Source organism: Amphibalanus amphitrite, unplaced genomic scaffold (genome assembly GCF_019059575.1).
Source record: "Amphibalanus amphitrite isolate SeventyFive unplaced genomic scaffold, NRLGWU_Aamphi_draft 001337F_arrow, whole genome shotgun sequence".
Taxonomy (NCBI): domain Eukaryota; kingdom Metazoa; phylum Arthropoda; class Thecostraca; order Balanomorpha; family Balanidae; genus Amphibalanus; species Amphibalanus amphitrite.
In genome coordinates, this window is record NW_024882830.1 from 78,278 (window position 1) to 95,741 (window position 17,464).

The 17,464-nt window shown below is 47.8% G+C and overlaps 1 protein-coding gene across 13 annotated transcripts; it reads right to left on the reverse strand.

Moving 5' to 3' along the window:
* Positions 1 to 158: 158 nt before the first annotated feature.
* On the reverse strand, positions 159 to 17,348 carry LOC122372255 (protein D2-like). Of its 13 annotated transcripts, none has more exons than XM_043349206.1 (7): positions 16,322 to 16,351; positions 8,518 to 8,593; positions 3,879 to 4,033; positions 3,305 to 3,428; positions 2,715 to 2,862; positions 1,941 to 2,013; positions 159 to 1,459 (listed from the first exon to the last, which is right to left on the reverse strand). In XM_043349206.1, the coding sequence occupies exons 2-7, from the start codon at positions 8,543 to 8,545 to the stop codon at positions 1,325 to 1,327; spliced, it is 663 nt and encodes a 220-aa protein (XP_043205141.1). In that variant the 5' UTR covers positions 8,546 to 8,593; positions 16,322 to 16,351; the 3' UTR covers positions 159 to 1,324. The 13 variants fall into 13 exon arrangements, with proteins under 13 accessions (XP_043205141.1, XP_043205140.1, XP_043205139.1 ...); XM_043349205.1 differs by lacking the exon at positions 16,322 to 16,351 and adding an exon at positions 16,171 to 16,306 and having other exon boundaries at positions 8,518 to 8,633; XM_043349204.1 differs by lacking the exon at positions 16,322 to 16,351 and adding an exon at positions 10,132 to 10,219 and having other exon boundaries at positions 8,518 to 8,633.
* Positions 17,349 to 17,464: the final 116 nt, after the last annotated feature.

Below are 17,464 nucleotides of genomic sequence, written 5' to 3' on the forward strand. Positions count from 1 at the left end.
GTCTTATGGAGCGTTGGCCGAAGATGCTGTTCTCACCACCGAGCTTGGCTCTCACCCTACTGGTCCGACGTAGCCATCGCTTCGAGGAGTGAAGACTCTTGTATTATGCAATTCGATGATAATCGAATATCGTCCCGAACATCAATACACCAACAGGCAACAGCCATCAAAAATTTATTCAAAAATCACCACGAACATTCCACCAGGAAGGTCATGTGGACATCATTTCACCTTTGAGGCGATCACTCTTATCACTAGCCAACATGGAAACATGGTTCTCTTAGCCAAGCACTCGTAACATGGGGGAAAATCCAGCCGCGCAATTCCTTAGTGGTGGTGGTAATTCGGTAGTGGTGGAGGGGTGCCGCTAAACGAAACACACCAAGCATTATGGCATCTTACTATCCAAATGACATTGGTGAGCGTCTCTATCACAAGGAGAAAACAAATAGCACTATCGACAAGGTGTCTTCTAAAGAAAAGGACGATACAGAGTCGTACGAATTCGATTCCTTCACCTTACCTTATTTCGTCGACTCCATCTAGTAGATGCATGATCATTTCTGATCGTCTTCCAATTATGTTAGCTGTGTGGTGGTTAGCTGTGTGGATTCCGAAGGTGGCACATCTACATAGCGGCTAAAGTTTACCCAGTTACAGCCATCGGTATGACAGCATCAGTTACATAGATAGCTCCCCTTCTCATCATCAGCTCGAAACACAGCAGACACTGCCAGAAAACGGTCCGTTCGAAGGACAGGGTTTGTCCGTCAGTCCTTTCTCTTAGGTCCTTATGTCGGTACAGCCGTGAAACCCACGACAGCGTAATATCGGTAAGTCCGTAGCGTAGGTTCTCCCATCCTACGTCTGCTGGTCCGGATGACCATCCAGTCCTTCGTACAGTCCTTTCGTCTGTCTGAAATTCAGTACGTCCGTCTGTCCGTCCATCCGCTAGTCTTTTCTTCTGTCTGACTATGTCCGTATTACCAAGAAATTATTATTCTGTTTTATCTGCCAGTTATCAGCCCATCCGGTCGGCCGGCCGTTCTTATCTGTCTGACAAAACATCCGCCCGTCCGTAAGATTATTCCTCTTCTGTCACTCTGTCAGTCTGGCAGTCTGTCTGTCAGTCCGTCCGTCCGTCCGTCCGTCGGTCTTCACTCAATTCATCCGTCCGTCCGTCCCTTTCTGTCCATTCCTGTGTAATAATCCGTCCGGATGTCTGAAGACCATTCCTCTTCTGCCAGTCCGTCCATCCGTCCGTAGGTTCGTCCCTTCCTCCATCATCTCCATCATCCTCTTCCTCCATCATCAGGCCCATCACCTAGTCGGTGAACTGCTTGTAGAGCTGGGGCACATAGTCGTCCCACTGAGCCTGGTACAGGTTTCCGGCCACAGGAGCGCCGAGGTTGTGCTGCTCGGCGAACTTGGACACACTCCACTTTTCACGGCCCTTAGCCTGTTGAGGAAGGGGGAAGATTAGACTTGTGGTCGATCGTGGAAAAGGGTGGTGAAGTGTTAGATAAGTGTACGATTCTCAGCAGACAGCAAGTGGCATATGGTAAGCATAATTGGATGATGGACGATATGGATGACTATATAATGCATTTTTAGGTCGGAAAAGACGTAAGAGTAAATGATGCTTTCGTTAACGCTCTGAAATTTTGTTATAATAAAATGATCATAGCATGGTGTCTTGATTTTGCGGTATTACAATAGAAAACTGGCATATAATTGCTTTATCAATCACTCGCCCAATCACAAAACGTCTTCATCTCATCATTCGGACATTGGACAAAAAGCAAAACCTCCCATCTAACCGCACAGAACAAGCTACGTGACCAACGTCCAACTGACATGTCACCATACGAAACACTCCCTAGTGACCGGCATATTGTGTGACATCGCCACCTATACGGCCTCTAATTGGTCATTCTCACCTGGTTTTTGGTCTTCCTCAGTGCCTCGTCCACAGTGATCTTGCCGGGCTGCTTGTAGACGAGGAACACATACCTGCGGAGGTCAGGTCAGGTCGGGTCACCTCAGGTCAGGGCAGCCGTCAAGCTTGACAGTCAAATGCGTGAAGGCGGGGGAGAAGGAATTATTGGAAAACACGTTGACAAATATTATTCAATCACCAATACTCACAACATATACCGATAACCCCACCCTTCACCACAACTAATACGCCCCCCCCCCCCCCACCAGCCGTCAACCTCGCTCCTGTGATCCCACCCCTTCGCCACTTTCCTCAATAGTCCCCAACCCCTCTCGCTTCCCAGACGAAGGTTCGTAAACACAAGGTTGGTATGCGCAAAAATTCGTAAGGAATTGTTCGTTCGCATTGGATAAGATTCGTATTGGATACTATTCGTAACGGTAAAGGTTCGTAGTGGAAAAAGGTTCACATTTGAAAGGTTTGAATCGGATAAGGTTCGTACAGGACAAGGTTCGTAACCCTCCCCCTTACCTGTGAAGTCCAGCACCTTTGGACTCCCCTTCCTCATCCCCCTGGTAGTCCTCTCCCCTCTATTGACCCCTCACCTATGCAATCCAGTTCCTGTTTGGTCGTCCCATCCTCAGCCCTCCACTCTCCAGTGATCCCTGACCCCTCAGTCCCCTTCCCCACCGTCCCGCCCCTTTACCTGTCCAGTCCAGTGCCTTTGGGCTCCCCTCCCCACTCCCCCGGTGCCCCTCCCTCTCACCTCCCTTACCTGTGCAGTCCGGTGCCTTTGGGCGGTCCTGATCCGACGAACTCGGACACGGCGTCCCCGGCGGCCAGGTCCGTACCGGGTACATTAACCAGCAGCCAGTGGCGCCACTCGCCAAACTTGGGGTCGGCCCGAGACGGGGCGTCAGGGTCTGTAGATAGAGGGGAGACAGGTCGAGAGAGGGGTGTGAGACCATTGACAGAATTGTACGGAACTGGGATCTACTTACTGACAAACGCGGAAAAGCTACGGGAGGTGCTGGTAAACGCAAAACTGTGCAGTGGGTAATTGTTATAGGGTTAGCCGGTAGCCCGACGATGTCCTGCTGTATTTCACAAACGTGTTTAGTTTATACACACAGCTTACATATGAGCATACTGCCTAGTGCCTACACAGCAGTCCTTTCAGCAGCTTGCAATATGCAATCGTACTGATCGATTATAAATCGATAAACAAAAACAGAAATCAACTGTGACGTATCTCCATACCAGTACATCAGCTAGCAGCCATCATTAGCTGCTCTGACCTTAGTACCTCCATGGATGACTAATCCATGGTACCTCAGTCACAAACGGCCCGACATTCGAACTTACCGGTCATCACCACGGTATAGAGGGCGCCACTCTCGGCGGCCCAGCTGAGCTGCGGCTGCTCCTTGACCTGGGTCGGGGTCAGCTCGGCACCACCGTCCACCGTCACACCGCCCGGGTAGGTCACCTGGGGTCAGGGAGGGAGGGGGAGGTCACAGAACTTTGCAGGTTAGGTATGTCACCTAGGGTAAAGATGGATGCGATAAAAGTAAGAAAGGTCATCTGGGGTCAGCGTAGCGTAGCCCGTAGGTCAACTCAGGTCTCATCGTCGTCATTCTAGACAAGGCTGTCCATGTGACGCTAAGAAGTAAAATCGTTTACAGATCAACGCTCGTGCCTTTCAAGCTAAGCTCCTATCCAGTTCAATTATCCCAGCGCTCTCATGTCTAGCATTCTCCCTTCCTCAGCCCTCAATTCTCTTCCTCACCTTCTACTCTTCTTCTGCGCTTCTATCCTTCTTTTCCAATCATTCTACCACATCGCTCAGCAACCTACCCTCTATCATTTCACTCTCCCTGCCTCCGTATCTCCCTCCATTCCCCTCCTCACTTCCCCTCTCTTCTCCCTTCCTTCTCACCGTGAGCACAGCGGCCGGTCCAACAGGAATCACATCCGGCACCACTTTGTGAGTCTCCATGGCAGTCACACTGCGAGTCAGACGGACGGGATTCTCCACAGACTGATCGGCCGTGAGCTCACACGCAGAGGCCGGTGGTGAAAGGAGAGAACTCGCTGTAGAGAGAGGGAGGTCAAAGGTCAAGTATGAAGATATCGTGTGAGAGGTACAGGTCTCGCGGGTTTTAGCGGTAGGTCGCTCGGCGGGCGGGAGGGCAACTAGTTCCGCCCCTGTATCGGCGACCCTTTGCTCCGCCCAATTACGCACGAGCGTGTACTACATCACGTAGTAGCGTGGGGGAGGGGAGGGTTAGGGTGGCAGCGTGTGTAGAGGCTAGAACCGGTTTCTACCGCCTGGGCCGGCGACCCGTCATGCGGTCAGGAGACGGGGAAAGGTCAGAGGTCGCATACAATGTGCGGTGCTGTGCCCCGTCCTCTCCACGTGCTGACCGGCGCACGACCCCGTCCGTTGGCCAATCGGTGTTGAGCGGTCAAGGTCGCCCGTAGCCAGCGGGCTGAGTGAGCCGGCAGCGTGCCGATCCAAGGTCGTGAATAGTATTAGCCGGTTACCAATGGGGCCGGCAGACGACTGTTTAGCGCTGTTATTTCTTGGGGACGTTTCTGCTAATTATCCGTGACCTGATGAGATGTCCGTGAAGTTAGCGTCAGCAACAGCAACGAATACAGCGTCGGATTCAGAATCGCTTAAAAAAACTCAAAATTGGTCAATTGGGGGACGGGGAGCAAGAATATGACCTTTATTTGGCCCTAGCTCTTACCCCTTACCCCTTAATCGGCCCTTAAAGGAAGGGGCGCGTCAAAAGTGCCTCAAGGGTTCGTCTGATCGCCAAAATAAGGGTCGCAATCGATTCCTCGGGTCAATATCTAGCCGCAGCCTCGGGTTCCAGATGTGTGCAACTTACCCCTTACCCCTTAATCGGCCCTTAAAGAACGGGGCGCGTCAAAAGTGCCTCAAGGGCTCGTCTGATCGCCAAAATAAGGGTCGCAATCGATTCCCCGGGTCAATATCTAGCCGCAGCCTCGGGTTCCAGATGTGTGCAACTTACCCCTTACCCCTTAATCGGGCCTTAAAGGAAGGGGCGCGTCAAAAGTGCCTCAAGGGCCGATTAAGGGGTAAGGGGTAAGTTGCACACATCTGGAACCCGAGGCTGCGGCTAGATATTGACCCGGGGAATCGATTGCGACCCTTATTTTGGCGAGCAGACGAACCCTTGAGGCACTTTTGACGCGCCCCTTCCTTTAAGGGCCGATTAAGGGGTAAGGGGTAAGTTGCACACATCTGGAACCCGAGGCTGCGGCTAGATATTGACCCGAGGAATCGATTGCGACCCTTATTTTGGCGATCAGACGAACCCTTGAGGCACTTCTGACGCGCCCCGTCCTTTAAGGGCCGATTAAGGGGTAAGGGGTAAGTTGCCCACATCTGGAACCCGAGGCTGCGGCTAGATATTGACCCGGGGAATCGATTGCGACCCTTATTTTGGCGATCAGACGAACCCTTGAGGCACTTTTGACGCGCCCCGTCCTTTAAGGGCCGATTAAGGGGTAAGGGGTAGGTTGCACACATCTGGAACCCGAGGCTGCGGCTAGATATTGACCCGGGGAATCGATTGCGACCCTTATTTTGGCGATCAGACGAACCCTTGAGGCACTTTTGACGCGCCCCTTCCTTTAAGGGCCGAGTAAGGGGTAAGGGGTAAGAGCTAGGGCCAAATAAAGGTCATATTCTTGCTCCCCGTCCCCCAATTGACCAATTATGAGTTTTTTAAGCGATTCTGAATCCGACGCTGTATTCGTTGCTGTTGCTGACGCTAACTTCACGGACATCCTGATGAGGCCGGATATCGTGTCACACTACAGTTTTATTTTCTGCCGCACTCTAGTTCCAAAACTACCAGACACAAAGCTTACCGCAGAAAATGTTTTATGGATTTTTGACATCATTTTTAAAAGATAGTCATTTGGGTTCTGGTTACACCAATGTTATTTGTTGTTATCTTTGTTATTTTTAAAACCAAATCCATATGAGTAGCTTGAAGAAGCATCAAACCATATGATAGGAGATAAATATGCCTTGCCTTTGACTTTTAGGGGGAGAGGGGTCCGAAACGACCTTTCTCCCTTTTTCAATCCATGTCTCCCTAAGTATTGTAGATATCGTCAGTCGTCACCAAACTTTCAGGGACCCTCTGGGCATCAATTTTACACCATGCGGGGCCGTCTATTTCCAGAGAGTATGATAGGTTGGCCAAAAATGACATCAGAATAACGTCATGGGTCTGCAATTTTCGACAAAAATAAAACTTTTGCGGGAATAGCTGCCACGCCTACAGTTTTGAACATAGATAACAATGTGCAACACAATAAGATGTATATCATTAAAGCATATTATTTCAGCAATCATCATATTATTTTCCAAAAATAACCGAAAGTTTTCTAAACTTCGAGAAAATCTTGATGATATAGAACCTAGCCCGCGCCCCGTAGGGGGAACGCCCCCTTGTCCTTTTCCGTATATATCTCCTAAACGACTGTAGATATCGTCACCAAACTTTCAGGGCCCCTCCGGTTATCAATGTTACACATTGTGGCCAAAATTTATCCAGAGGCTCTGATAAGTTGGCCGCAAATCTGACGTCATGTTCTGCCATTTTCAACAAAAAAAGGTTTCGCGGGAAGCGCGGTCAGGCCTTGCAGTTTTGAAGATAGAGAAAAATATTCCGAAAATACTCCGGCTTCAAAAATCGACTCCGACTCCGACTCTGACTCCAGCTCCGACTCCGGGCATTTCCCTATAAGTCCATATCATGATAGAAAAGTTCATGTCTGAGGTCTTTTTATCTTGCCTGAGACAATCATTCGCGCGTTCCATGGCCTTACATCGCGCAGTTATAGATACTCTAAAAATAACATTCAGTACCATAAGCAGTTTCTAGCACCACCGGTCTTCTGGTTTTTCGCTGAAAATGATCGTCCAAAACAGAAACCTTGCCTTAGCTTTGACAAAGTCTGGTTTGGAAACATCAACGAGCATAATATTTCCAAGCAAACATGTGTAGGGCATGACTTTGAGCTATGCCAAATTAACTCCGACCCCGGAGTCGACGTCAGTAAGATTTTGGCGACTCCGACTCCGACTACGGTCAAAACTATAGACTCCGACCGACTCCGACTCCGACTCCGACTCCGACTCTGCAGCCCTGGCCGGCTATCCAACACCGTTTACATTTTGAAAATCGGCCGGTAACTTTCCGAGATCTTGGGGGCGGGGCGAAACGTTCCCCCCTCCCCCCACGGGTGGTAGGGCCCGCCGATAGCCCTACGGGACGCGGGCTAACGCGGTCCATCAATATGCCAATTATCAGATCAATAGCTCGACTTTTTGGAAAACTTACAGTGAAAAAAAAAATCACAATTGACATAAATTTGTCAAACTCCCATTTTCGGCTCATCTATGCTGATCTATGGCAGCTACGATTTTTTGTATAGACATACGTGGCGGTCCGCCACTTATGGCGAGTTGTTCGAGAAAAATGAGAGGAGGGGTTCGTTCGACCGCCCTTTCAAGTGCAAATAATAATTGTTATAAAACGGTAACATCGGAAAAATACAATTCATTGTATCTTTCTCAATAAATTATTGTGGATTATTTCGTAATGATAGATGCATTTTAATAAGCAAAAGATATTTTTAGTTGATCTGAGGCCAGTTTTACCAACGGCAAAATAGCCGGCTGCCGGAATATTTTGCCCATAGCGGTTACTTTTTCCGATCATTAATTATTATATATTTAGGGGTTATTATTTGACCTTGAGGGAGACTTTTAAAAAAATACCGGCAGCCGGCCATTTTTCTGTTGGTAACACTGGCCTCAGCACGCTTCCATTCTATTCTATGCCTAAACCTATCACCCTGGTCCAGCTCCTCCCAACCCCTGCTTTCATAGACATGCCACACCGGCCGAGCTACAAGGCTGGCGGCGAGCGCCTCACCCCTCCCTACACGCCAAACAGCGCCGGGCTCTCGTGACCTCTAGCCTCACCGCCCGAGGGCTCGGCCGTTGTCCAAGGACGCCCTGCGCGCGGGCCGCAGTGATAGCCTCTGCTGAGTCCCGCTTCCATTCAACGTTTACTACGCGCTGGGTTCATTCATGCCTCTGTGTTTCAGCGTCCTACCCGTTGGGTGGCGCCACTGTAGTCATAGGCGACTGCAGGGAAGCCGCGGTCAGAATGCCCCAAACGGCGGATTTTGAGGTTTTCTTTAAATTTCTCCGAAACTATCCGGCATACGGTTAAACCTTTTTCCATGATCATGGTAGGGAGCTATACGAATAAATCGGTCACATCTTCAAGCCTACAAAGCTGAAGACGAAAAAGATATAGCCGGAAAGGCAAAACCTACCCTTAAAACCCGCGAGACCTGTACGAACAGTTTGCCAAGGTTACGTAACTTCGAATCCGAATCACGATGACACATGAACCGTCCCCTACAACAAAGATGTTTCTTATCATCGCTAAAGCAAACAACCTACTAACTTTTGAGTTTTGACCCAAAGGATACAGAACACGTGCAAAACTCACCGATCAAAATGAAGTAAGGAAGCAGCATGCTGCACTTCTTGGCAACACTCCCCGACTCTAAATGGTGACAATTTTACTAACGCACAAAGCCACAAAAGGTCAAACACGTTGGTCGTCTAAATCGATAAATCAATACTGGTTACACCGTGGCATGCAGACAAAAGGCAAGCATTCAAAGAGCGTTTATCAACGTTCAAAACTTTATCATGCATGCGGGAGCATGGCAACACAAGTCCAATGAGAATTAATAGCATGCAAAAGCTTATGAAGCCAAAGCAGCAGAAAACACGTGCAAAAAAAGGCAAATGCAAGAGACAAGCCGAAAAAGCCCCACACATAGCCAACCGACACGAGCAATACCGCTTGAGTCACCCACCAAGTTGCTACCTACATAATATTTTTAGAACAACAAATGCTATTGGTACTTACAGGGTGTTTCACTAAAAGTGTCAAAAAGTAAATGCTTATTAAAGATATATAAAATATGCAAATCACGTGGTTGCGCATGTGGCTTTGTTGCAAATTTTTGGACATTTATGCTTTGTCCATTTAAGATGTATTTTACACCCATACGGAGCGAGGGCAGGAGGCCAAAGTTACTAGTCGTTTTTTTCCTTATACAGACCAAGAACAGGTTATTTACACCTCAACAGGATGGGTGAATTACACTTACATTTGGTGCCATCAGAAACAATGAAACGGTATGCCGACTTTCAGGAAACGTTTTACTCTCTCACCTCGCTACGTTCCAGATTATAAAAGTTTAAAAGGGCTTCTTAAGAGGTTTAAAAGGGCTCCTTCGATGCCAGTTCCAGTCCCAAAAAAGGCAGGGTCGCCCCCCACATATCGGCGGAAACCGTCGAAAAGATCAGGGTCCTTTTGAGGGCCTTTGAAGATAACAAGAAGCTAATTTCAACATCAGAAATAGCCAAGGCCTTACAAGTTATCAAAAACAACCACTGTGACGGCTGTAGCCACCAGGAACTGGCTGGACCAGAAATTCCTGGGCAAACTAATCAGCTGCCTCACCGCCCGCCACCATGGCCAGCGCGAAGCCCCGAACTGTCACCGCTAGACTTCTGGTTTTGGTCAGTGACTCAGTAGCTCTCGCAGAGCTGAGGAAGACTCAAGTCGCATCACTTCGGGAGCTGAAGAGCACAATTCAAGGCTTTGCCGACAGTCTGGACGCTGAATATGAAAACGGGCTGTGAGCCACCTCCGGACACGTGCGGAAACGGTGCATCAAAAGAAGGGGCGGATATGTGGAATAGGTTTGAGTGACGGTGATATCGCTGTTATATATTCAAATGTCCAACAATTGCGGATGAAATGATATGCACATTTCCTTGGAAAACATTGTTCTTATGTGCATTATGACCTTTTACTTTTTGACACTTTTAGTGAAACACCCTGTAGAAGGCAATACAATGCTACGATAGTGAACGGAGTGTACAGAATAAACAAGCGGCGGTAAATTCAGTATTCACACAGATAGCGCTAAGTCAGAGTTCGCTTCAAAGCGTTAGTCCCAACAGCAAATCCACTAGTAACTAGCCGCAATCACAATAACCACCACCAGCTTGTCACGCTTCGCTTTCAAAATCCGCCCGTCACCTTCAGCAGCAACGCAAAGCTAGAACCACTGCTCTTATGATGCCGCTAGACCGCACGGTGTTAGGCCACGACGCGAGCGGTAGTCCAAACGACGCCAGCAGCCTTGGGCAGAGTGGCTAGCAAACAGACTGGTTGGCCAAGGTCACGATGACAGTTGAATTTGGGGGCGATCGGACCGGACCGGTTCTAGCCGCCATCGGTGGTGCGGCGCCACGGAAAATGTGGTTCACGCACCATGCGGTGCCAGTGGAAGTTGCAATGCGATGCAATGGAACCGTCGGGTGTCAGCGCACTGACACTCAACGAAAGGGCCGATGAGCTCGCCAATGGAGCCAATGCCCTATCCTAAACTGACACCCCGGTTGATACCAACACGGTGACCAAAAGCGGCTGCCCGCTCAGCCACGGCGAGGTGGAGAGCATGCAGGCCAGAGGGGTGGTACACATACGACGTCCGTCTCGGGCCCTGTCTGCATGGGCGCCGCCACCGGGGGGGGACGGGGGGGACGCGTCCCCCCACTCACAGAATGGAAGAGGGACGTCCCCCCCAAACTCATTACGGAGCGAGCGAAGCGAGCGTAGTCTTTCGTAGGTTAACGGAAATTTCTGAGTATGCCGTGGTCACGCTTTTGCTAGGCTTATATCTCAGCAACCATTTGACCGACTTACATGCGGTAATTTTTGTAGGGTAGCTAACGAGCATCGGACTATTCCCGATGCATGTGAGTGACGGTGTGACCCCATATGCACGTGCCACGTGAAAAACGAAGAGGTGTCAGTGTTGTAACAATTTAAATATCTCGGCAACTACTGGGCCGCCATTGCGCTGAAAGTTGGCATGTAGGTAGGTATACCCACTAGGCAATGCATATCCATGTGCCACAGTTGGGGTGCTGCTGCACGTGCGCACATGCAGGGGTCGATTCCAAATCTCGAGAACGGCTGAACCGATTGTACTGAAATCTGATACATGGTTAGGGACCGGTTAGTAGGGTGCCGTGCAAAAGTCATTTGGGACCCATTTTGCACGTGCGCACGTGCAGGGTGCCGCTTCCAGATCTCGAGAACGGCTAGGCCGATTGCGCTCAAATTTGGCACATCGTTAGGGACCGGTTAGCAGAGTGCAGTGCACAAGTTAGTTGGAGGTATCCCCTCGCAATTTCGCACGTGCAAGGCCCACCCCACCCTCTCGCTCGCTCCGTTGGTCGCCCCAAAAGGCGTTTTACTGGTTGTTATCCTACTCGAAATTTGATTAGGCCCTTCGGTCCAATGAGACCATTTCAGAGCCGCAAGTATGAAAGAATTAGTGGGAGACATTGGTCGGGGCAGCCACCCCAGTGAGCCACTTGGGATGAACCCGACCAATTGAACAGGCAGCCCAGCCCACTGGCACTCACTGCACCCAGCAAAGGACTATAGCTCCAGTGGAGCCATTCCCGCATGGGATAGAGTTGCCCGTCCAGCCCGGAGCAGGGGGTTGCGGCGTGGAGGAGAAGGATTTGACTGTCCTGAGGATGGAAGAGATGGAACGGCCGGTGTCGAATCTGAGAGGGTCCAGGAGGTTTAGATAGGTACTCAGTACCTATATGGGGTGTGGGCCTACATGCAGATTCAGATTCAGAGGTATTCAAATAAGGTCCACAATAAACGTGGCTTTTCACTCATTCACGTCTTATGTAGAGCAGAAAGGGAAGCTGGATGCATTGGTCTGACCCCTGCCACCTCGGCCAACAAAATTTCCAGCTCTTTTCCGACCTGTCATCGCGGAACTGCCAATTTTTGATATCGTGATCAACGTGTGTCGTATAACACGACTGGCCGAACACGGGCCTAATATATTTCGTCTAACCAGCCAAGAGCATGACTTTACACCAATCCGACCTCGAAGTCAAAATCCGAACATTGTCGAAGACTTCAACTCCGACTCTAGCCAAAACTGGCCAAAACAGTCAACTCCGACTGATTCCGGCTCCGACCCCACACTTCTGCAGTCACGCTACACTAAAGTTCCAGCTTCTAAGAAATAAGCTATACCTACGGTTGACAGGACCACAAAACTTTGAGGCGACTTGACTACTTGATTTGGTTTTCCTGACCTAAGGTTTTCTGGTATCAAGCTTGTTACACGGGCTGCAAAATTCGTATTTTGGAGCAGTTTTGCTTAATGTTTTTTTGCCAATTTTCGCGGCGCTTCGCACCGATTCGTGCACAACCCACAAAGAGAGATTTGTGACTATACAACGCCCCCTCCCCCACGCGGGTATGCAATATGCATTACCTATGCAATATGCATTATCGATCATATTAGTGGCATACATCAGCAATTATACCGTGATAGAACACGAGGCTTTGCCGTGAAACTGAATCGGACATCAGATGTGTATATAGGTAGGTACTCGGTGGGAATGCGGTCTATAGCCATTACTTTAAGGAAATACCTAAACATGGGTGTCCATTTCCGCCAAGTCGGGGGTGCCCGAACTCTCCAAATTCCCCGCCGGCTCGGCCGGCTTGGCTTTGGAGCCTCAACAGACCGCGCGGGTCAAGGTCACCGCTAGGGCGGCGGCGGATTTGCTGCGCCCGGGCACCCCAAACTCGGTAGAAATCGACACCTATGTACCTAAACTACTTTCCTCAAACCAGTTGTTTTGCCACAGTTTTATGAGTTTTTAAACTTAAAATGGTCAGGAAATAATGAATATTTGCAAATGGATTTTATATTTATTCTTACATCACTATTCACTATTTTCCATCTTTGGTAGAGGCTACTTACCTATATTGCAGCAGAAGCTGATTACGCGTTGACCAAGCATAGTACGTAACTCAAACTAGCTGAATGCTGATTGGCTAGCATTTTTCCGTAAGGGAATGGATTCCTCGGTAAGAGAATGACAAAGTGTAATCTATGGGAATGACGTCAGTCTTCAAACCTAAAATCGATACCGATATATTTGGCTAGGGCGATCGTTGGGCCATAAAAGCTCCTGATTTGTTCTCGTCTCAGCTCAAGCTACAAAACTGCTACTTCAGTTCAAAACCCTATGTTAAAAGTGGCATATTTGCTTTAAACGTTGAATGCATCCGACCGAAAAGGCCACGGTAAGAATGTCTACTTTTGGGTTTTCAGTCGGTCAGTCCGTCCCCCCCCCCCCCCCCCAGTTAAAAATCTGTGGCGGCGCCCCTGCCTGTCTGCCGGGTCCGGTCGAGAGATAGGAAAGTCTCTCATTTTTGGCGCTGTTTAGGACGCTGTTGACATTCCTCAGCTCTGGGCCCTGTTTCACCGGTGATAGCAGCACGCTACTATCAAATTGCGCGAGCTGGCGTAATGTGATGACCTCACACTAATGACGTTTCGTGTAATCGGTGAGTTTTTCATAGCTACGTTTGGAACAGAGTTGCTGTCTCGTTGAATGCGTTTGATACATTTGCACGGCCTTGAAGATGTTAGCAGCAATATTTGATAACATCACACAGTTTGACGACGCCATCGTTTGTAGATGTTTCCATGGAAACCCAATTTGACACGTGTGATAGCAGCGTGCTGCTATCACCGGTGAAACAGGGCCCTGGATAGATCACCCGCAGGCCGCACCGGTCCGGCTTGGAGCAGTACCTACACCGAATCAGCCGCTCTGTCGCTTGGATGTGTTGATTGCGGCTCATTAGGGTGTCTGGCCGAGCTCTGCTACGTTTCCCGAGGGATGGAAGACATCTTGTAGCTCATCCCTTCCACCAGAGAATACTGAGATGCAAAATGATGGCTTGGTGGCGGCGGGCATGGTGGCAGTCTTGGCCGCCCGCTTCCGCACCCAACTGAGCCACTGGCTTTGGTTATGCCCGTCACTCGCCGCCCCCACCCCCCATTCTATGGAGGCTGGAGGGGACCTCAAAATTCTATCATCGCTGAGTTGAAAGTTGAAACAATTTGTGCCAATGGCCTCTGAAGTCGAGGTGTCCTAATATCACTCAAAACCATTCCAATTGGGCAAACTAGACCTTTGGAATCAAAATATGGAGGCATCAAAAGATTGATTCCTTATGACCATATTTGGGCATAAATGCAGACCATTTCTAACTTACCAAACACATAAAAATAAGAGTGTTTCAAGAAGGAGCATGCCTGATCTTGAACAGAAATGCTGGAAGTATCTCCTAAGCAAAATAATGTTGCTCCTATCATAACAATTTGAATTCTATAGGTAGTGAAAGGCAATCAAGGAATTGATTCACTTTAAACAGATAATCATAATATTGATTCCCCATCAGCTGGCTAATCATTAATTTGATTCACAGGTAATGTTAACAGATAGGCAACAATGACTTGCAAGAATACAGCATTTTTCTTGCTATTATTGTTATTTAGTGGTATCCTAAGCAGACATGTGCATGGATCCGAGTGATGGATCTATGATCTCAGTGGATCTTGAGGCAAATTGTAGGTTCGGATCTATGATCCCACCGAATCTGGCATGAAAAATTTATCCTGGATCTATGACCTCACAGGATCTGACGTTAAACCAAAACCATGGATCTATGATCTGAGTGGATCCCACCATGAACAACATTTGAAACCAGGTTTCCAAGTGTTTCTATGTCAATAAGTGCCATAAAACTATGGATTATGACGTGTTATCACATAAAAGCACTAAATAAGAACGTTTGTGAGTTGCAACGTCAGTGATCTTTTGGGATTTCTGTGTTGATCAAAAATAAATGAGGATCTATGATCCCACTGGATCTCAAGCAAAAATACTACACTCGGATCTATGATCCATACGGATCTCTCGATAAATTAAAGAGCTGGATCTATGATCCCGACGAATCCGAGATCAGGATCCGTGGGCTCAGATCCCAGATCCATTTTCTCGGATCCATGCACATGTCTGATCCTAAGCACCACAACAGATGCCTATAGCATTGTTGTACTTTACCTTCACTTCATTTGATAACAATTCACAATTTTTAAATGTCAAGAATACAAAAACTGAAGCAACAGGTAAAAACCATATAATAAATATAAAAGCACTACAGCAATAATAATTAGGGGTTTGAAAATTTCATTTTGCCATTTTACACAAATACTGATTGTTTGGTATGCGATTCATGATACAAAAATTACATACAGTGTGATTTCCTCAATCAGCTTTTACGTGATGGACAGTGCCTCTGTCTTTTTCCCATTCACAAGGCCAAAGGGACAATTTCTTAGTTTTGAGGTAACACTTTTTGCAAACCTACCACATTTTTCTACCTTTTTAAAGAAAAATCTCACCGTCATGGGCCTTTTTTCAACCGTAACGATACATTTGAAGTCTAAAGTGTACCCAAATGAATAAAAAATTGATTCCATGCCCATATTTGGTCATGGCTCCTCCCACCAGAATCAATTTATTGATGCCTCCATATTTTGATTCCAAAAGTCTAGTTTGCCTAACTGATTCATCATCTTAAATCTGTGGAATTCCACCACCTACCAACATGAAACACTGCAAGTATTGCAAAAAATAGGTATGCATCCAGCATCACACCCATGAAAATTGATTGCCCTCAGACATCGAATCCAATTAAAGTCAGAGGACAGGTCCTTGGCCCTGTTTCACGGGCACTGCCACTTGCCAGCACACTGCCAGCCCACATGGCAAATTGGGTTTCCAAGGAGACATCACAATCACCAACCTTGTACACTCAAACATTCAGTGACTTGACCGCATCCTGTGACGTCAGCCCACAAAATGTGCTGGGCCTGGCAGCATAGCTGCGTGCGAGCGGCAGCCGTGAAACATGCCAAAATGTCAAGATAACAGGTCTCAAGATCTAAGAGCAGTTAAACATGGCTGCAGCAGAAAACCGAGATCAAGGATTTATCACGGTTTTGATTGTAATAGCCATGCAGAGCCCCAGTCCCGATGCAGTGAGGATTGAGAATGGCCACATGTCAGGCTGTGTGTAAGGAACAATGAATAGCGTATTTAATGTTAAAATTCCCACTAACTTCATGTAAAAACGTGTATTTTAATTTCAAGTTGAATTAACTCTCACAGTTCAAGTCAAAGAGACTACGCCAGTTCAAAACAGCTTATGAGCTGTGGTATGCTCCATTCGCTTATGCGGAAAAAAATGAATTATAACATACGGAGCAGGCAATAATGTTAAAGTAATAATAAAATAAAATACAAACCCCACACCTCACCGGCTTCGCGCGCGTCCACGCGCGTTCTTCACTCAATATACCCGACCCCCACCGGACACGATTTGGTAGCCGAGGTCTGTGACGTCAGCCGGGCGTGAAGTTTTCCCTTCACCATAGGCTTAACACACAAACTGGCTGAAGTTCATGCCAGGATAGCCCGGCCTGAAAGTGCAAAAATGATTAAATTTTGCCCTCATTAGCTTCATTGCTTCATTTCATAACTAAAAACGTCAGTTATTAGGCCTCAATGAAGGTACAAAGTACTCAAAATCGAAGTTCAAGAAGATGCTGTCCGAGCACAATTTGGTAACATCACGTGACCTCTTTTCAACAGATTGTATATATTTTAGGAATATAATTACACGATTGCTGCCTAAGACATCATAAATAATACACGTGTAACATTTATTACTAAAGTTTTAGTCATAACATTGCAAAACGCAAAGTTTATCATGGCAGTCACGTGACCAAAGGTATAGCAGGGGGTTGGGACAAACACTCACAGGATTTCAAGCTTTGTAATTAATTTATATAAGTTTCATGATGAAATTGAAAGATTGTATTTTTTCCTAATAGAACACAAATTTTCGTTTGTAAAATATTTTTCTTATAGGTGAAATTCTCCATTTAAGAAACGTCTGTGACGTCACCAGGGCTTTACTGTGGCTTTACTCAAAACATCGGACCTACCTGTTTCTTATAGGTATCTTGAATATACCCTGGCGCGTTCTTCCAAATAAAATACGTGCAAGGTGAAGGTGTGGGGAATTGTAAATTTAGGACAAATGGTATTGTGACGTCATACGCGTCAGCCAATCAGAATGTCCCCAGAAATGTTAGGTATGCATCTCGTTCTAATTATTTGTTAATTATTTACATGTTATCGGAAAAATATCCATACCTACTCAGCAAAAATAAAAATGTCCTCGAAATCAGCCCGAAGTCGTACTTCCCCACCTACAAAGAGCAAAACGCAAAACGGCGCCATGCAGCTTCGCCACCACCCAGTGGCCGCCCCCCCCCCCCTTTAGACAGACACGACTCCATGCGGGTCACTCATGGGTCGACGACCCGAGGACCCCGCCCCGGGCGGTCACGTGTATGGACCGTCACTCGGTTAGACGACCCTAAGCCCCCGGCGCT

Coding starts and splice junctions, on each gene's coding strand:
- LOC122372255 (XM_043349206.1), bottom strand. CDS start 8,545: ATGCTGCTTCCTTACTTCATTTTGATCG. Junction 3,429..3,878: donor GACCGGCCGCTGTGCTCACG/GTGAGAAGGAAG, acceptor CCCTGACCCCAG/GTGACCTACCCGGGCGGTGT. Junction 2,014..2,714: donor AAAGGCACCGGACTGCACAG/GTAAGGGAGGTG, acceptor TGACCTCCGCAG/GTATGTGTTCCTCGTCTACA.